This window comes from Oncorhynchus mykiss, chromosome 27, assembly GCF_057628025.1.
Source record: "Oncorhynchus mykiss isolate SJ-2025 chromosome 27, ASM5762802v1, whole genome shotgun sequence".
NCBI classification, from domain to species: domain Eukaryota; kingdom Metazoa; phylum Chordata; class Actinopteri; order Salmoniformes; family Salmonidae; genus Oncorhynchus; species Oncorhynchus mykiss.
In genome coordinates this window covers 17,619,546-17,640,701 of record NC_143048.1, presented here as the reverse complement: position 1 = coordinate 17,640,701, position 21,156 = coordinate 17,619,546, and the positions used below count along the sequence as shown (strand labels likewise).

At 40.6% G+C, this 21,156-nt stretch overlaps 2 protein-coding genes and 2 pseudogenes across 2 annotated transcripts; 1 reads left to right on the top strand and 3 right to left on the bottom strand.

The window, feature by feature from the left end:
- Nucleotides 1-1,252: 1,252 nt before the first annotated feature.
- Nucleotides 1,253-5,197, top strand: LOC149971261 (olfactory receptor 6Y1-like). The gene is made up of 2 exons (XM_090223438.1): nucleotides 1,253-1,666; nucleotides 4,781-5,197. The coding sequence occupies exons 1-2, from the start codon at nucleotides 1,253-1,255 to the stop codon at nucleotides 5,195-5,197; spliced, it is 831 nt and encodes a 276-aa protein (XP_090079564.1).
- Nucleotides 5,198-11,979: 6,782 nt separating this feature from the next.
- Nucleotides 11,980-14,365, bottom strand: LOC149971260 (olfactory receptor 1D2-like). The gene is made up of 2 exons (XM_090223437.1): nucleotides 13,747-14,365; nucleotides 11,980-11,987 (listed from the first exon to the last, which is right to left on the bottom strand). The coding sequence occupies exons 1-2, from the start codon at nucleotides 14,270-14,272 to the stop codon at nucleotides 11,980-11,982; spliced, it is 534 nt and encodes a 177-aa protein (XP_090079563.1). The 5' UTR covers nucleotides 14,273-14,365.
- A 2,619-nt stretch (nucleotides 14,366-16,984) lies between these two features.
- Nucleotides 16,985-19,560, bottom strand: LOC149971259 (olfactory receptor 52N5-like; annotated as a pseudogene).
- Nucleotides 19,561-19,836: 276 nt separating this feature from the next.
- Nucleotides 19,837-20,615, bottom strand: LOC110507096 (olfactory receptor 2G6-like; annotated as a pseudogene).
- Nucleotides 20,616-21,156: the final 541 nt, after the last annotated feature.

Here is a 21,156-nt window from a genome sequence, read left to right as displayed (position 1 = left end):
TATCAGACCACTGCAAATCTACCAAGACCTGGCCGTCCCTCTAAACTTTCAGCTCATACAAGGAGAAGACTGATCAGAGATGCAGTCAAGAGGCCCATGATCACTCTGGATGAACTGCAGAGATCTACAGCTGAGGTGGGAGACTCTGTCCATAGGACAACAATCAGTCGTATATTGCACAAATCTGGCCTTTATGGAAGAGTGGCAAGAAGAAAGCCATTTCTTAAAGATATCCATAAAAAGTGTTGTTTAAAGTTTGCCACAAGCCACCTGGGAGACACACCAAACATGTGGAAGAAGGTGCTCTGGTCAGATGAAACCAAAATTTAACTTTTTGGCAACAATGCAAAATGTTTGGCGTAAAAGCAACACAGCTCATCACCCTGAACACACTGTCAAACATGGTGGTGGCAGCATCATGGTTTGGGCCTGCTTTTCTTCAGCAGGGACAGGGAAGATGGTTAAAATTGATGGGAAGATGGATGGAGCCAAATACAGGACCATTCTGGAAGAAAACCTGATGGAGTCTGCAAAAGACCTGAGACTGGGACGGAGATTTGTCTTCCAACAAGACAATGATCCAAAACATAAAGCAAAATCTACAATGGAGTGGTTCAAAAATAAACATATCCAGGTGTTAGAATGGCCAAGTCAACCCCGAGCGACTTACAGCTGTAATCGCAGCAAAAGGTGATGCTACAAAGTATTAACGTAAGGGGGCTGAATAATTTTGCACGCCCAATTTTTAAGTTTTTGATTTGTTAAAAAAGTTTGAAATATCCAATAAATGTCGCTCCACTTCATGATTGTGTCCCACTTGTTGATTCTTCACAAATTAATACAGTTTTATATCTTTATGTTTGAAGCCTGAAATGTGGCAAAAGGTCGCAAAAGGTCGCAAAGTTCAAAGGGGCCGAATACTTTCGCAAGGCACTGTAAATAGAATAAATATAATCCAATTAGTTGCTTGTCATAAACTCAATGTAGATCCATCTCTATGGAGTGGTTACATGTTGACACTGAAACTACAATCCCATGTGATCATACACTACAATATATTTAGAGGCTACCAGGACAAGTTATTGAAGCAGTATCCCTCTCTCAAGCAAGAAGACATTTCATGGACACACGTTTCTGAGCTTACACAGAATCAAATGATTCACACTTGAATTCATTCACCTCCATCCACACTGAAGCCTTGTAAGGACTAAGACGTTTTGCATTGACCAGTGGAAGAAAATTAACAAAGGCTATGGAGAACTCAACCCAAGTCAAGTTCTTTTTTCTCTTTGGTTTACAAGAGACATTTAACAACAAATCGGTCTATTTTACCTTGTCTCTTATCACATACCTTCTCATCATCACTGTGAATCTGACTCTGATCATAACAGTCATTCAGGAGAAAGGTCTCCATGAGCCCATGTATATCTTTCTGAGTAGTTTATGTGTCAATGGATTGTATGGAACTGCTGGTTTCTACCCCAAGTTCTTACTGGACCTTCAGTCAGATGTTCAGGTGATATCTTATGGTGGATGTTTCACTCAAGCCTATGTAATATACACATTTGTCATGTGTGAAATTTCTACTTTAACAGTAATGTCTTACGACAGGTATGTGGCAATATGCAGACCACTACTATATCATACCATTGTGACATCTTTAACTGTTAGAAAGTTACTTTTATTGTCTTGGTGTTATCCTTTATTTATAACACTCATAGCACTTAGTTTAACCTTCGGAATTCCTTTGTGTGGATCTCGCTGTAACGGTTTTCTGTATGAGAAGGAGAGTCGGACCAAAATGCAGCGTGTAGATTGCGATCCATGTTTTAATGAACAAACGTAAAACATGAATCAACACAAACACTACAAAATAAAGAACGTGATGAACGTAACGAAAACCTAAACAGCCCTATCTGGTGAAAACACATAGACAGGAACAATCACCCACAAACACACAGTGAAACCCAGGCTACCTAAATATGGTTCCCAATCAGAGACAATGACTAACACCTGCCTCTGATTGAGAACCATATCAGGCCAGACATAGAAATAGACAAACAAGACATCCAACATAGAATGCCCACCCAGTTCACGTCCTGACCAACACTAAAACAAGGAAAACACACACGAACGATGGTCAGAACGTGACAGTACCCCCCCTCCAAGGTGCGGACTCCGGACGCACAACTTAAACCTATGGGGGAGGGTGTGGGTGGGCATCTGTCCGCGGTGGCGGCTCTGGCGCTGGACGTGGACCCCACTCCATAACAGTTTTAGTCCACCTCCTTAGCGTCCCTAGATAGGTTACCGTCCTTAAAGACCGCTCGGGACAGAGGGGCAGCTCGGGACAGAGGTAGCTCGGGACTGATGGGTAGCTCAGCACTGAGAGGAAGCTCAGCACTGAGAGGAAGCTCAGCACTGAGAGGAAGCTCAGGCAGGTGGTTGGATCCGGCAGATCCTGGCTGGCTGGCGGTTCTGGAAGATCCTGGCTGACTGGCGGATCCGGAAGAGTCTGGTCGACTGGCGGATCCGGAAGAGTCTGGTCGACTGGCGGATCTGGAAGAGTCTGGTCGACTGGCGGATCTGGAAGAGTCTGGTCGACTGGCGGATCTGGAAGATTCTGGTCGACTGGCGGATCTGGAAGAGTCTGGTCGACTGGCAGATCTGGAAGAGTCTGGTCGACTGGCAGATCTGGAAGAGTCTGGTCGACTGGCAGATCTGGAAGAGTCTGGTCGACTGGCAGATCTGGAAGAGTCTGGTCGACTGGCTGCTCTGGCTGCTCCATGCTGACTGGCTGCTCCATGATGACTGGCAGCTCTGGCTGCTCCATGATGACTGGCTGCTCCATGCTGACTGGCAGCTCTGGCTGCTCCATGCTGACTGGCTGCTCTGGCTGCTCCATGCTGACTGGCTGCTCCATGCTGACTGGCGGCCCTGGCTGCTCCATGCTGACTGGCGGCCCTGGCTGCTCCATGCTGACTGGCGGCCCTGGCTGCTCCATGCTGACTGGCGGCCCTGGCTGCTCCATGCTGACTGGCGGCCCTGGCTGCTCCATGCTAACTGGCAGCTCTGGCGGCTCCTTGCAGACTGGCAGCTCTGGCGGCTCCTTGCAGACTGGCAGCTTTGGCGGCATCCTGCAGAAAGGCAGCTCTGGCGGCTCCTTGCAGACTGGCAGCTCCTTGCAGACTGGCAGCTCTATGCAGACTGGCAGCTCCTTGCAGACTGGCAGCTCCTTGCAGACTGGCAGCTCCTTGCAGACTGGCAGCTCTATGCAGACTGGCAGCTCCTTGCAGACTGGCAGCTCTATGCAGACTGGCAGTTCTGAACAGGCGGGAGACTCCGGCAGCGCTGTAGAGAAGGAAGGCTCTAACAGCGCTAAACAGGCGGGAGACTCCGACAGCGCTGGAGAGGAGGAAGGCTCTGGCAGCGCTGGACAGGCGAGGCGCACTGTAGGCCTGATGCGTGGTGCTGGCACTGGTGGTACTGGGCCGAGGACACGCACAGGAAGCCTGGTGCGGGGAGCTGCTACCGGAGGGCTGGGGTGTGGAGGTGGTACTGGAAAAACCGGACCGTGCAGGCGCACTGGAGCTCTTGAGCACCGAGCCTGCCCAACCTTACCTGGTTGAATACTCACGGTCGCCCTGCCAGTGCGGCGAGGTGGAATAGCCCGCACTGGACTATGCAGGCGAACCGGAGACACTGAGCGCAAGGCTGGTGCCATGTAAACCGGCCCAAGGAGACGCACTGGGGACCAGCTGCGTAGAGCCGGCTTCATGGCATTAGGCTCGACGCTCAATCTAGCCCGGCAGACACGCGGAGCTGGAATATACCGCACCGGGCTATGCACCCGCACTGGAGACACCGTGCGCACCACTGCATAACACGGTGCCTGTCCGGTCTCTCTAGCCCCCCGGTAAAGCACAGGGAGTCTGCCCAGGTCTCCTACCTGGCGTAGCCATACTCCCTGTTAGCCCCCCCCCAAGAAATTTTTGGGGCTGCCTCTCAGGCTTCCATCCGCTACGTCGTGCTGCCTCCTCATATCTGCGCCTCTCAGCTTTCGCCGCCTCCAGTTCTTCCTTGGGGCGGCGATATTCTCCAGGCTGAGCCCAGGGTCCTTTACCGTCCAGTTCTTCCTCCCATGTCCATTTCTCCAGGTGGTGCAGCCTCTCCCACTGCAGCTGCTCCTGCTGCTGCTGCCTCTGTTCCTTCTCCTGCTGCACCTTGGTGCGGCTACACTCCCCTGGTTTAGCCCAGGGTCCTCTCCCGTCGAGGATTTCCTCCCATGTCCAGAAATCCTTACTATATATCTCCTCTTTTCGCTGCTGTTGCTGCCTGTTGACACGCTGCTTGGTCCGTTGGTGGTGGGTGATTCTGTAACGGTTTTCTGTATGAGAAGGAGAGTCGGACCAAAATGCAGCGTGTAGATTGCGATCCATGTTTTAATGAACAAATGTAAAACATGAATCAACACAAACACTACAAAATAAAGAACGTGATGAACGTAACGAAAACCTAAACAGCCCTATCTGGTGAAAACACATAGACAGGAACAATCACCCACAAACACACAGTGAAACCCAGGCTACCTAAATATGGTTCCCAATCAGAGACAATGACTAACACCTGCCTCTGATTGAGAACCATATCAGGCCAGACATAGAAATAGACAAACAAGACATCCAACATAGAATGCCCACCCAGTTCACGTCCTGACCAACACTAAAACAAGGAAAACACACACGAACGATGGTCAGAACGTGACACTCGCATTGATAAGATCTTCTGTGACATTCCGTCTGTACTGAAACATGCATGTTTACCCATAACCTTCAATCAGAATTTGAACAAATTTGTAATAGTGGTTCATGCTTTACCGATACTTTTCATTGTATTTTCTTACTGTCAGATTGTAATGACTTGTGTAAAGTCAGCTAAGGGAAGGATTAAGTTCACACAGACATGTGTGCCACATTTAATAACAATATTTATTTTCATCACGGTGACCCTGTTTGACAATTTGCAAGGGTGGAATAACGTAAATAGTACACTAAATATGCGTAATGCAATGGCCGTACAATTCCTTGTTATACCACCTGTCTTTAACCCTGTCATATATGGACTTAACCTCCAACAGATTCGAAGGGCAGTTTATAGAAAGTGTAATGCACATAAAATCATTGATATGAAACGTTAGTTACATGATCCTACAAAACAGGGAGACTTCCTCATATCCGAAGTCAACAAAAATCAAGGTAAAATCTGACAAAACTGTTGCAATGTTAAATGGCGCCCTATTTCTTGATACCTTTCGCAGGCGGCGCAACTTTGGTTTTAGAAATGTAGGGGGGGCCCTCCCTAAATATTCTGAGGCATCTACTATTGCTGTACACAACAAAAATCTTGGTCGACCTAGGTATTTTCTTTCGATCAATCTGTCAAGATTTTAAAACATGTATTTTTCCATATATAGACACATCTAGCATGCCTATTTATCTTACCATGTCTACCAACCTGCGAGACGGTTGTGATTCTACACCTGCATTGCTTGCTGTTTGGGGTTTTAGGCTGGGTTTCTGTACAGCACTTTGAGATATCAGCTGATGTACGAAGGGCTATATAAAATACATTTGATTTGATTTGATTTTCCGAGGCACATATCGTGGAACACTTTAATTTAATTCATAATAGTCTTTGTATATCAAAATCATTGTCTGTGGTTAAAATATTAATCTAAATGTAAATTATTTAAATCTAAAAGTAACTTTTATTGCCACTGCCAACTATGTAAAAAAAAGCCTACATAAAGCCAACACAAAACATTGCACCCTGCATGCAGAAAATATATAAATATGTTTTGGCATAATAATGCACAGCCCCATATATATAAATATAAATACCTTATAAATCAAATTGGCTACGCATGACTCTCAAACTCTCATTGTATCAACTATCAACTGGGTCAGGTATTTTATGACGTTTCCACTGGATCAGAGCATTACATGTTTCCATTTCATGCCAATTGGTTATCGAAAGAAAGAGATGGAAATATTGTTCTATCACTTTGAGGAACTATTGTCATTCTCACTTTAATCTAAAAACAGATTGTTTCCTTGCTGTTTGGTTAAGAAAAATTACTTTGAGAAGCTCCACAGTTCATTAGTGGTGGTGAGTTAAGACAATCAGAAATACTATCAGACATCCCCAAATGGGTACGTTTATAGGCCTACATTTACACACAGGCCAGGTAGACTAGTCATACTTCTATATGTGTAATCAGGTGTCATGACTTGCCCTTTTGGGTAAGGATCATAGGCGCCAAGTTCCCCCCCTATCTCACACCATAGTTTATGATGGTCGGAAATACCTACAGGAAAACTCGTTCTCCCACTCTTTCAGAAATGGAAGTTAAATCCCTTTGTTACCACAGAGACGTTGCAGTACGATAAAAGGTTGAATGATGAAACATTACAGTAATCCAAGCAGTTGTAAGGGTCTGTGGGTACTTAAAGAACAATGTCAGATCAGTTGTTTTGGGATCTCATTAAGGATGGTATAGCAACAACCATCTCTGGATGTATATATTTCTGAGTTGTCAGATTTACATCCAAATGTTGTGGAATTAATATGATTAAAACTCCGAGAAGATTAAATGGTATCTTGGCCTTCATGTAAAGTTGTTTTTCATGTAAAGTTTATCCAGTTAGTAACCATGCACACGTGATTACAGACATTATGCCAAACAGTGACACTTTTGCCCCAAGTGTTTAAAAGGATTCGCTGAAGAATTCCCATCTTAGACCAAAACAAGCCGGGTTGCTGCCAGTGTGTGAAGTGGTTCCAGCTGAATACGTTACAAATGGTTAAAACTACAAGACCAGATAATGGTAAGACACTCAAACTCTTGAGTGAAGATTAATACACAGGAACATTCAGTTTGCAGCTGTTTAAAGCAGGCCTTAAGACTCATCTCTATAAACCTCCCCTTCCTCCTAGACTTTGTTTCATGACTTGGATATACACACATTTTATGCACTTTGAGATTGTGTAATAATCACTTTACAAATTTAATAAATTATCATGCAAAGAAAAAACCCAGAAGTTAATTACTTTGAATTCCTTACTTAAATTCAGTTTTTCCAGAAGCTACTATCACATTTAGGTAAGAACCAGATGCAGACAGTGTAGAAACAAGAGTTTATTACAACCATGGGGGCAGGCAAACAGGTCAAGGCAGGCAGGGGTCAGTAATCCAGGAAGAGTGTACAAGGCATATTCTGACAAAGTATATTCTGTCTGAAGTGCAGATTCATGTCATGTTTTCCTGAAGGCCAACTGACAGATGACTAGCTTTGGTAATTTTGAGATGTATCAGAAGACCAACTACCAGGGATACAAGAGAAACCTGTTGCCTTATTTAGGTATTGTATTCTGTCCTAAAAATTTCCAGATCATGCCTTGATAATAACAAATACTATTTTGATCATTTTTCCAAGGTCACTGATATAGTACTAATCAAAAGTTGACACACCTACTCATTCAAGGGTTTCTTTATTTTTACTATTTTCTACATTGTAGAATAGTGAATTCATCACAACTATGAAATAACAATTATGGAATCATGTAGTGAACAAAAAGTGTTAAAATCAAAATATATTTATTTAGATTCTTCAAAGTAGCCACCTGGTCACAACACAACTGATTGGCTCAAATGCATTGAGGAAAGAAATGCCACATTTACAAGGTACACAAATTCTTATTTACAATGATGGTCTATCAAAAGGCCACCTGCTGGGATTGGGGCTGGGATTAAACATGTAAATAGGACAACACACACATCACGACAAGAGAACACAACATAGTGACCTAAGACAACATAGCAGGCAGAAACACATAACACATCATTGTAGCAGCACAAAATATGGTACAAACATTACTGGGCACAGACAACAGCACAAAGGGCAAGGAGGGAGAGGCAACAAAACATCACGCAAAGCAGCCACAACTGTCAGTAAGAGTGTCTTTGAATGAAGAGTTTGAGATAAAACTGTCCAGTTTGAGTGACTTTTGCAGTTCGCTTTCTGCAGCGAACTGAAAAGACGAGCGACCAAGGGATGTGTTTGCTTTGGGGACCTTTAACAGAATGTGACTGGCAGAATGGGTGTTGTATGTGAAGGATGAGGGCTGCAGTAGGTATCTCAGATAGGGGGGAGTGAGGCCTAAGAGGGTTTTATAAACAAGCATCAACCAGTGGGTCTTGCAACGGGTATACAGAGTGTTGGGGATTAATCAGAATTAGTTGGGTAACATAGATAAGATGTTTTATTTTCATGATATGCTTATGAGTTATTTCTCATAAGAATGTATTTTGTTGTACTATAGTGGTGGCCATTTACAGTTATCTGTTCTCTGTCAGGACTAAGTTACTTGGGCCGCAGAGAGGGGAGAGGTCAAGGTGTCATGTGTAAACATACATTTTAAACCATGTGAAGGGATGATTGATGGGGAACCAATTATCTCTTGGCTCCACTGTGTCTGTGTGCCAGTCACTCCCTACTTCTCCCATCGGGGAGAGGAGGATGGCAGTGTCTGGAACCATTCTATGTTCCCTCTCTCGTTGCCCTATCTTGACCTAGAGGCTCACTTTCCTCTCCGTGAGCTTGTCCAGAATTGGTTGTATTTAGGATGGGAGTATCTAAAATGACAATTTGATATATATCATTGGGTGGGGGTAATGTCTTGGTACCATTTTGTACCAAGGACGAGATAAGAGCATGGTTTAGGAGACCAAACTGAACGATAATTTATAGCCAATTCTGTCTGGCTAGGGGATATTCCTCTCTGAAGTAAAGTCTTTCTTTGTGTAGGTTCCTAAGACCTGTGGTTTGTCATGTCGTCTAGGGGGGGGGGGGGGGGGATCTTTGCTATAAAGGATCCCAGTTGCCATTATGTTGACCACTCACAACTTTTCATTAGAGATACTGAACTGTTGAAAGTCAAAATGCTATTGCAAAAGCTTAAATATTATTAAAGGTGAAGATTAAGCATACAGTGCCTTGTGAAAGTATTCGGCCCCCTTGAACTTTGCGACCTTTTGCCACATTTCAGGCTTCAAACATAAAGATATAAAACTGTATTTTTTTGTGAAGAATCAACAACAAGTGGGACACAATCATGAAGTGGAACGACATTTATTGGATATTTCAAACTTTTTTAACAAATCAAAAACTGAAAAATTGGGCGTGCAAAATTATTCAGCCCCCTTAAGTTAATACTTTGTAGCGCCACCTTTTGCTGCGATTACAGCTGTAAGTCACTTGGGGTATGTCTCTATCAGTTTTGCACATCGAGAGACTGACATTTTTTCCCATTCCTCCTTGCAAAACAGCTCGAGCTCAGTGAGGTTGGATGGAGAGCATTTGTGAACAGCAGTTTTCAGTTATTTCCACAGATTCTCGATTGGATTCAGGTCTGGACTTTGACTTGGCCATTCTAACACCTGGATATGTTTATTTTTGAACCATTCCATTGTAGATTTTGCAGATCATTGTCTTGTTGGAAGACAAATCTTCGTCCCAGTCTCAGGTCTTTTGCAGACTCCATCAGGTTTTCTTCCAGAATGGTCCTGTATTTGGCTCCATCCATCTTCCCATCAATTTTAACCATCTTCCCTGTCCCTGCTGAAGAAAAGCAGGCCCAAACCATGATGCTTCCACCACCATGTTTGACAGTGGGGATGGTGTGTTCAGCTGTGTTGCTTTTACGCCAAACATAACGTTTTGCATTGTTGCCAAAAAAGTTCAATTTTGGTTTCATCTGACCAGAGCACCTTCTTCCACATGTTTGGTGTGTCTCCCAGGTGGCTTGTGGCAAACTTTAAATGACACTTTTTATGGATATCTTTAAGAAATGGCTTTCTTCTTGCCACTCTTCCATAAAGGCCAGATTTGTGCAATATACGACTGATTGTTGTCCTATGGACAGAGTCTCCCACCTCAGCTGTAGATCTCTGCAGTTCATCCAGAGTGATCATGGGCCTCTTGACTGCATCTCTGATCAGTCTTCTCCTTGTATGAGCTGAAAGTTTAGAGGGACGGCCAGGTCTTGGTAGATTTGCAGTGGTCTGATACTCCTTCCATTTCAATATTATCGCTTGCACAGTGCTCCTTGGGATGTTTAAAGCTTGGGAAATCTTTTTGTATCCAAATCCGGCTTTAAACTTCTTCACAACAGTATCTCGGACCTGCCTGGTGTGTTCCTTGTTCTTCATGATGCTCTCTGCGCTTTTAACGGACCTCTGAGACTATCACAGTGCAGGTGCATTTATACGGAGACACACAGGTGGATTGTATTTATCATCATTAGTCATTTAGGTCAACATTGGATCATTCAAAGATCCTCACTGAACTTCTGGAGAGAGTTTGCTGCACTGAAAGTAAAGGGGCTGAATAATAAACTGCTGTTCACAAATGCTCTCCATCCAACCTCACTGAGCTCGAGCTGTTTTGCAAGGAGGAATGGGAAAAAATGTCAGTCTCTCGATGTGCAAAACTGATAGAGACATACCCCAAGTGACTTACAGCTGTAATCGCAGCAAAAGGTGGCGCTACAAAGTATTAACTTAAGGGGGCTGAATAATTTTGCACGCCCAATTTTTCAGTTTTTGATTTGTTAAAAAAGTTTGAAATATCCAATAAATGTCGTTCCACTTCATGATTGTGTCCCACTTGTTGTTGATTCTTCACAAAAAAATACAGTTTTATATCTTTATGTTTGAAGCCTGAAATGTGGCAAAAGGTCGCAAAGTTCAAGGGGGCCGAATACTTTCGCAAGGCACTGTACTTCTGGGAGAAGAGTCTAGATACTGGAAAATCACCCATAGTCATGAATGTTCTCCTACATTAGCAGCGGTGTAAAAGAGTGGGGGGAGGGGGGGTAGAAGCTGTTTAGAGGCCTCTTGGACCTAGACTTGGCGATCCGGTACCGTTTTCCATGCAGTAGCAGAGAGAACAGACTCTGACTAGGGTGGCTGGAGTCTGACAATTTTTAGGGCCTTTGCAGTATATTATAACAAATAGTGAATGGGTTGGCTACAGTCTGAGATCTGGGAATAATTATCCTTTCAATTATTGAACCATTGATTCTATTATTGGTAATATAATATATAAATGTACACCAAGGTAGTTCTTTGTCATACTTTATCTGAGCAGGATCAGATCATGACAGGTGTCTCAGTAGGGTCAGGCAGTCAGGGAAGACCAGTCTGTGACTGCTGATGGGAACTTTTTCAACACTTTATTCTCTCAGTGCAGCAAACACTGGACAAGCCAGAAGATTCAAAGACTGAAACTATTTTAAGGCAGTCTGACAGACCTCTAAAGTTGATTTCCAAATTATATCAAGGTTTGATAGAGGCTTTTCCTGATGACACAATACATGTCAAACAAAAGGAAGACCTGGGAGACTGTCACGTTCTGACCTTTATTTCCTTTGTTTTGTCATTATTTAGTATGGTCAGGGCGTGAGTTGGGGTGGGCAGTCTATGTTTGTTTTTCTATGATTTTGGGGATTTCTATGTTTCGGCCTAGTATGGTTCTCAATCAGAGGCAGGTGTCATTAGTTGTCTCTGATTGAGAATCATACTTAGGTAGCCTGGGTTTCACTGTTTGTTTGTGGGTGATTGTCTATGTTAGTTGCTTGTGTCAGCACAGTTCTTATGATAGCTTCACGGTCGTTATTTGTTTATTATTTTTGTACAGTTTACTTCGTGTTTTTTGTCATCTATTAAATGATGCATTCACACCACGCTGCGCTTTGGTCCGCTTCTTACGACGATCGTGACAGAGACACTATTGATGATGATGGATGAATGCACAGTCATGTTCATATAATCTCAGACATAAATCACTGCAGTGTAAGACCATCCATAAAACATATTATATGCCAGTGAAACTGACTATCAAGCACTCAGAAATGTAACTATTCTGCTGGAGGTGAACAACACAAAAGGGGACATATTTGAATATGTGTGAAGGCTGGCTGAATTATGGCAAAGACTTATTTTGTCTCAGCATGTCTACAGATTCTCACTTTCCCTATCTTTGTTTGCTTAAATGTTGATACTGGAGGCTTTTTAATAAGAAACTGTGTAACCATAGCTCTCTCCTGCCATTTTGTGGATATTCATTGTTTCTTAGCAAGCAATGTACACAATGAAGTTATGTCTATCAATTCCCCATTACAAATTTCACCAGTAGTAGTTCATATTTCCCCTTAATTACCATAATGTCTACTCTGCAATGTTTATTTGGTTACGGTAATTTCATTGAATATATTATTATTACAGTAATTTACCGTTCTCAATGTCAGAGTGGACATGTGTTTTGCAGAACTCACAACCTATGTAACACTTGTGAGAAACCAGATTTGCTTATTTCATTCCATTTATGAGTTTTGTTAATTTATTCATTGTTTTTTGTTTGAAACACTTCTGTAAATTTTGGTTGAGGACGTGCACCTGATTACACAGAAGTAGGACCAATCTACCTGGCTTTCGGGCAAATGTAGGTCTATAAATGTGCCCATTTGGGGATGTCTGATATTATTTCTGATTGTCTTAACTCACCACTAATGAGCTGTTTAGCTTCCCAAAGTAATTTTTATTCACCTCAAACAGCAAGTAAACAAAGTCTGTTTTATAGAATCAGTTAAGAATGACAATAGTACTTCAAAGTATTTGAACAATATTTCCACCTCTCTCCCTTTCGGTAATCACTTGGCATGAAATGGAAAAATGTAATGCTCTGATCCAGTGGAAATGTAAGACAAGACCTGACCCAGTTGATACAATGTTTAGGGTTCGTTGCAGACAGGCCATGCGTAGCCAATGTGATTTATTGGATATTTATTTTTATCATTATATTTTCTACCTGCTGGCTGCAATGTTTTTATGTGTTGGCTTGATGTAGACTATTTTTACATAGTTGGCAATGGCAATAAAAGTTACTTTTAGATCTGTGTCATTTTCATTTAAATCACACTTGTAGAATGTCGATTAACCACAGAAAATGCTTTTGAAATACAAAGACTATTATAAATTAAATTAAAATGTTCCACGAAAATGTGCAATTGAACATCAAAACTGACATGCAGATTGGTAGAAATGGTAAGATACATAGCTACATAGGATATGTCTATACATGGGAAAATAAATGTTTAAAAATGTTGACAAATCAATTGGTCAAAAGAAAAGACTATGATTGGTCGACCAAAATATTTGTTAGACGGGTACAGCATTAGTAGAAATGCAGGAAATTAGCATTAGACAATGTAACTAATGTCTCACATCAATGGTTTTATGTGCATTACACTTTCTAAAAACTGCACTTCGAATCTGATGGAGGTTAAGTCCATATATGAGAGGGTTAAAGACAGGTGGTATAACAAGGAATTGCACAGCCATTGCATTACGCATATTTAGTGTAATATTTACATTACTATTCCATCCTTGCAATGTGTCAAACAGGGTCACTGTGACGAAAATAACCATTGTTATTAAATGTGGCACACATGTCTGTGTGAACTTAATCCTTCCCTTAGCTGACTTTACACAAGTCCTTACAATCTTACAGTAAGAAAATACAATGAAAAGTATCTGTAAAAAATGAACCACTATTATACATTTGTTCAAAATCGGATTGATTGTAATGGGTAAACATGCATGTTTCAACATAGACGGAATGTCACAGAAGATCTTATCAATGCGAGATCCACACAAAGGAATTCTGACAGCTGAAATTAGTGATATGAGTCCTGCAAATAACGGATAGCACCAAGAAAATAAGAGTAACTTTCTAACAGTTAAAGATGTCACAATGCTATGATATAGTAGTGGTCTGCATATTGCCACATATCTGTCATAAGACATCACTGTTAGAGTAGAAATTTCACACAGGACAGATGTGTATATTACATAGGCTTGAGTGAAACATCCACCATAAGATATCACCTGCACATCTGACTGAAGGTCCAGTAAGATCTTGGGGTAGAAACCAGCGGTTCCATACAATCCATTGACACATAGACTACACAGAAAGATATACATGGGCTCATGGAGGCCTTTCTCCTGAATGACTGTTATGATCAGAGTCAGATTCACAGTGATGATGAGAAGGTATGTGATAAGAGACAAGATAAAATAGACCGATTTGTTGTTAAATGTCTCTTGTAAGCCAAAGAGATAAAATAACTTGACTTGGGTTGAGTTCTCCATAGCTTTTGTTAATTTTCTTCCTCCGGTTAATGCAGCAATTCTTAGTCCTTGCAAGGCTTGAGCGTGTATGAATGTGAATGAATGCAAGTGTGAATAATTTGTTTCTGTGTCGGCTCAGACTAAACACAATAGTTTTAACAAAACAAATTCAAATTCTCCCTCAACTCTTATCATTATAAAAATTAAAAAGTTCCTTATAATATCTGTACATTATCAGATTTCTGAGGAGTGAAAAAAATAAAGCAACTTGTGTCCATGAATTGTCTTCTTGCTTGATAGAGGGATTACTGCTCCAATAACCTGCCCTACTAGCCTCTAAATATATCATAGTGTATGCTCACATGGGATTGTAGTTTCAGTGTCAACATGTAACCCCTCCATAGAGATCTATATTGAGTTTATGACAAGCAACTGATTTGATTCTATTTACTCTATTCGGTCCCTTTAAGTCAGCGTTTCCCAAACTCTGTCCTGGGGAGCACAAGGGGTGCACGTGAATGTTTTTGACCTAGCACTGGACTTGCCTATTTTAATAAAGATTAAATAAAAAATTACAAAACAAACATAGCTGATTCAAATAATCAAAGCTGAATCCGCTGTGGTTTGCTAGGACAAAACCCAAAACCTGTTTGGTTCCCCAAGTCAAAGTTTGGGAATTGCTGCTTTAAGGGTTTCAGTGAGATGTTACCCCACTGATGTTCTGAGAACATTGTAGGAACATTAAAATATGACATTAACCTCGGGACCATAAAAGGGAGTTCAGTACACATACCGGTTTGGTTGCAGTATAATGTGAAGATAAGGCATACTGAACAAAAATGTAAATCAGTAATTTGAAATCAATTCATTAGGCCAAAATATGTGGATTTCACATGACTGAGAATACAGATATGGATCTGTTGGTCACATATACAGTACCTTTAAAAAAGGTAGGGGTGTGGATCAGAAAACCAGTCAGTATCCCACTAAAGTTGAGTGGTCTATGGCATGTTGTTGTGTGACAAAACTTTACATTTTATGGTGGCCTTTTATTGTCCCCAGCACAAGATGGACATGTATAATTATTATTATGCTATCTTCTTGATATGCCACACCTGTCATGTGGATGGATTAGATAGGTAAATGATAAAATGCTAACTAACAGGGATGTAAACAAATTTGTTGGACAAATTTGAGAAAAATTTACTTTTTTGTGCATATGGGAAATTATTGGGATCTTTAATTTCCAACAATTTACATGTTGCGTTTATATGTTTGTTCAGTTTATTTTGATGTCCATTAGTCAACATTATGAAAAGGATCCTATTTTTGTCGGACGTTATCCATGAGACATTCATTGACCAAAAGGAGACTTTGATGGTACTTTTTAGGACGTTGTCAGGACTTCATTTTACTAATCTTCAGGACATCACGAGATTGTCCCAAGGGAACTTTCTCTGGGGAACCTTTGTCTAGTTCCCTGTAAGTTACTAGGATGTCACCGAGAACCATGTCAAGACCATTTTAGGACATTCTTAACACTTTTATTTTACTAGTCATTAGGATGTTACGGGAAGGTCCCAAGGGATGTTTTCTGGGTTATCTTTAGTTCCCTGTTAGTTACTAGGACATCACCGAGGACCATATCAGGACCATGTCAGGTACTTTTTAGGACGTTCTCTAGACTTAATTTTACTAGTCTTCAGTACGTTGCATGATGGTCCCAAGGGAACTTTCTCTGGGGATCTTTTTCTAGTTCTTGCTAAGTTACTAGGACGTCACTGAGGACCATATCAGGACAAGTTAAACAATTGAAAGGCTATGCTACCAAATACTAATTGAGTGTATGTAAACTTCTGATCCACTGGGAATGTGATGAAAGTAATAAAAGCTTAAATAAATAATTCTCTCTACTATTATTCTGACATTTCACATTCTTAAAATCAAGTGGTGATCCTAACTGACCTAAGACAGGGAATTTTAATTTGGATTAAATGTCAGGAATTGTGAAAAACAGAGTTTAAATGTATTTGGCTAAGGTGTATGTAAACTTCCGACTTCAACTGTATTTTTTGCAACATCATCCACCTTAAAGTTGATAACACCTGCTGCTGCAGAAGTCGTCATCGTACACACTATTAAAACACATGCTAGCTACTATCGTTGGAAAATTCCTGCTTGCTATTGCCACTGATTCTATGCGGTGGTGCCTAGACTCTTTTTGTACAGTTCCACCCATTGCAAGAGAAAATGTGTTTGGCTCATGCCACTCTCACTCTACAATTCTTCTCTAATACAGCTGCTTGGCAAGGAAAGGGGATACCTAGTCAGTTTCACAACTGAAGGCATTCAACCATTGTTTTCCGCATTTAACCCAACCCCAGCGCCTGGGGAGCAGTTGTTGTCTGCCAGAACAGCAGATTTTTCCACCTTACCGGCTTGGATTCCAATCAGCGGCCTTTGTCACCCAAATTCTGAATACTGTATAAAACCAGTATGGTTCTAAAACAGAGATTTGGGGAACACCATATTTAATTGGTCAATTATTAAGATCAGATACCTAAAATTACATAACATTCTCTCAGTGACAATACATGATACACTTTATATAATTAATCATCTTTGGGCTACAGAGAAACTATGCCAAAATGCCACATATTTGTATAGTCAATTATAGCAACTTAAATAACACAGAACACTTCACTAAATATTTAAAAAAAATAAACAATCAAGTTATGTTTTAGGGTTGAGGCCTGATACCTTTTTTCAAGCCTGTCTGGTTTTTCACGATCCTAATGATATACATAACAGGATTGAAAAGTGGTGGACATTAGAAAATAAACGAATAAAAGTGTAGATGGAAGATGTGCAGTATCATATCTGCCTTGCATAATCACAAATAAACCGCCAAAGGAAAAGTTCAGCAAAGCGGCAATATGTGGTATACAAGTGTTAAACACTTTCTGTTTAGTCTCTTTTGAAGACAAACATAATTATACAATTCTTACATATGAGTATATGTTAGGAAATATAGTACAAGCCAAAGAAAGCACAGTTACCACAAGACCCCATATTATATTTTCGTATAATATTTGAACAGGAAAGCTTGACTACCGAGTTGTTGTCACAATACACTGTCTATAACATTACCACAAAATTACAGTTACAAACTCAGGGAGATAGGGATGGCGTTGATGAAAAAATAATAGAACCAGGACAGCAGAATTAAGCCACTAATTATTTTAGGTGTCATAATATTGTTATACAGTAGAGTGGTGGTTCCCCAACATTTTGACTTGGGCCCCCTTCATCATTGGGGAACATGTCTTATGTGTGTTCATGTAATATCTGGTGACTCAAACATTACAACAAAATCAATAGGCAATTTTTTTTTTAGCTGACATGAGCCAGTCGATCTGGACATTTCTGACAAGTTACAGTATAAACAGCAGTCTGTCTGCAATGACTGACATGACAACAGGTTAAATGCACTACCCAATATCGAAATTGCACCTTGCATTCGACTATTATAACTTTCAAGAGCAAGTTGAAAGCCCGACTGAGTTCCTTAAAACATTACGTCTTACATTCAAAGGAAGAGTAGTAAATTGATTACATGTAAAGCCGGGGGGGGGGGGGGGGGGGGGGGGGGGGGGGTTACAAGTAGGCTGTCATTGTAAATAGGAATTTGACTTTCCTAGTTAAATAAAGGTTCAATTAAAAAAAAGTGATTGTCACCTTATTGTCACTCTAGGCTATCCTAGGCCTACTGTACGCTTTCAAGTCCTACACTCACAGAGGCGATGACAGAAGGAGTGCGTCCGAAATGGCACTCTATTCCCTATATAGTGCACCACCTTCGACCAGAGGGCTCTGATCAATATAGGGAATAGGGTACCATTTGGTATACATTCAAGACCAGCCGTGCTTCTCCTTGAGCCCCTCAGAGCACTACAGGTTAATAGCTGCATTAATTGGTTCCCAGGGAACGAGGTGATGGAGTGGACTAATGACCTGGTACCTAATGACTCAATAAACATGTTTATTATACTCTTGTTATTGGTTTCTGCTTTCCCAATGTTAAGATATATGGACTAAAAAATAGATACGGGTGTTTTGCACATCATTTTCATTGACAGAACTACACAACTTTCAACATCTTTTTACAGGGTGGATGGAGTACATGACCAATGTGTGTTATACATACAATACATCGTCATTAACCTTACTGTATTATTTTATTTGGAGAGTCAAACATACAGTGACCCTGGAAAAACAAGATTGGTATGTGGTTGTCCCATCTAGCTATTTTGAGATGAATACACTAACTGTAAGTCGCTCTGGATACAAGTGTCTGCTAAATGATTAAAATGTAAATGTATATCTGGTCCTCTGATTTCGCAATAAAAGTAAATACAGTATATGCACTATATTTGTTATTTTCAAATAATTATCTGGAGTTTGTTAGGACAGAATAAGAGCTCCAAATTAGACAACAGGTTCTTCTTGTGTCCCAGGTCGTTGACTTTCTGGTATGACTGAACATTTCTGAGGAATACCAAAGCTGTTAATCTGTCAGATAGCTTGCACACAGATATCATGTTACATAAAACAGTTGTCCCTCAGAAAACATGACATGCATCCAGATCTTAGGCAGAATATAGTTTGTGATCTGTATTTCCTTAGATTTCTCTCTAAAAATGTCTAACAATCCCCAGGCTTGTATGTACCCTACAGGGCTTATTTTCCATTAGCTATGTACAGTATATAAGGGTGCCAGGTAAGGGTACCTTTTACACATTTACATCCAGTGTATCGATCCAGACAGTTTAGCATTTCTAGATTTGTTACATACGTAGATACAGCACCCTCTGGCTAAACTGTCAATTTAAGTAAGGATTTCAAACTAATGAACTTTTGTTTAAATTAAATAATAATAATAATAATTTATAAAGTGCTTTTCATTGTGAAATTGTAATCTCAAAGTGCAGAAAATAATAAATGAGCTAAAAAACAAGTAAAAAACATATATAACCAAATCATGAAAGCAACAAAGTCTAGAAGGAAAGACAAAGGCTTATAGAGATGAGTCTTAAGGCCTGCTTTAAAGGCCCCAACAGTCTGAGCAGCCCTGAGATTGTCAGGAAGCAAAATAATTGGCCCTCCATTGTGTTTATACAGGTCCTGCTGGCATGGAGCAGCTTGGCGTGGCTTAAATGTAGGGTACATGGAGGTTCATAGGGGGAGAGTAGGTCTTACAGGCAGGCGGGTCCGATTCCATTCAGGGATTTGTAGACAAGGAAGTGCATTTTAAAGTAAATTCTTTGAGAGACAGATAATCAATGGAGATCAGAAAGTGAATAAAAGGTCAATGACAATATTCTACAAATCAGCAAATGTTTTACAAGTCTGAATTTCACCATCCTCACCCCCATTCATTATTGCACCTATAAGTAAACACACAAGTCAATATAACAAAAAACGAACCATCAGGACAGGAAAGGTCACACTAATGTCTAGCTTATGTTTTAGGGTACAGACCTACAGGTAGTATGTTTTTACAAGCCTGTCTGATTTTAGCCATCCTAACTCCATACACAATAGGATTTAAAAGTGGCTGGCACATGAGATAGTACACTGATAAAAAAGTGTGAAGTACAGTTGGAACATTTCTCATAGGGCTATCAAATCTACTCTGGAGCAGAGTTAAGAAACAGCCGAAAGAGAAGTTGAGCAGCGAGGCCAGATGAGGAGAACAGGTGCTGAAAGCTTTCTGTCTGGTCTCTATGGAAGATTTCAAACAAATGGTCAGAATCTTAATATAAGAGAACACAATAGTAATTAAAAGTACAGGGACACTCATAACAATACCACAGAGTCCAGAGATGTTATTAACTGTCGTGTCTGAAGTTGAACAGGCAAGTTTAACTACCAGGTAGTTGTCACAATACACTTTGTCCATGAGGTTTCCACACAATTGCAAACGAATAGTTAAAGACAGTTGTATGCTGAATTTTGCAAAAGAGTACAACCATATTACACAAATTAAAATATACACCCTGTTGGGTGTCATGATGACGTTATACTGTAGTGGATAACATATAGCAAGGTACCTGTCGTAGGACATGACTGCTAAATTGATGAATTCAGTAGATCCATATGTGTACAAGACAAATATCTGTATGTAACAGTACCCAGTGGAAACTGTATGGTCATCTGAAACCAAATGAGTCATGAGAGCAGGAAACAAACCAGTGCTACCATACAAGTCATTTACAAACAAACTGCACAGAAACAGATACATGGGTTCATGAAGGTTTCTCTCCATACATATAACCACAATAAGCACTGTGTTCGCAAAAACTATGGACCGTTAATATAATGAAAAACAAGTACTTTAAGACACTAACTGTCACGATATCCAGCTAGTATAAATTATGTGAATTATATTTAGTTCTCCATTTTCTTAATAGTACCTATAGGATAATTAAAAAATGAAAACAGGATTTAAGTCTAAAAGAGGATGTAAGTCTAGATCACCTGGTTTCTTTCACCAAACTGCCGTTGTGTGGACATAGGTCTAATGTGTGTTCTGTGTCAGTGGACTATTCCACACTAAAGTACTGTCACATCACTGACCTTTTAAAGGAATAAAAAACCCAGTATACAGCAGTGTGTTCACGCCAATGACAAAGAATTAAATTGTCATGGTGTGACTCTCAGCCTACCGTGGGGGGTTAGGTAAGTGCTTAGGCAAATTATTGGTCGATGGAGATTACTGACATGTCTGGGGAGGTGATTGACAAGGTTAACAATTCTGTGATTTTATTTGACCATGTGAAAAACAGCTGCTGTGTAATCTAAATAATACAGTATGGGTTAAATGGAATTGAACCATTAATGCT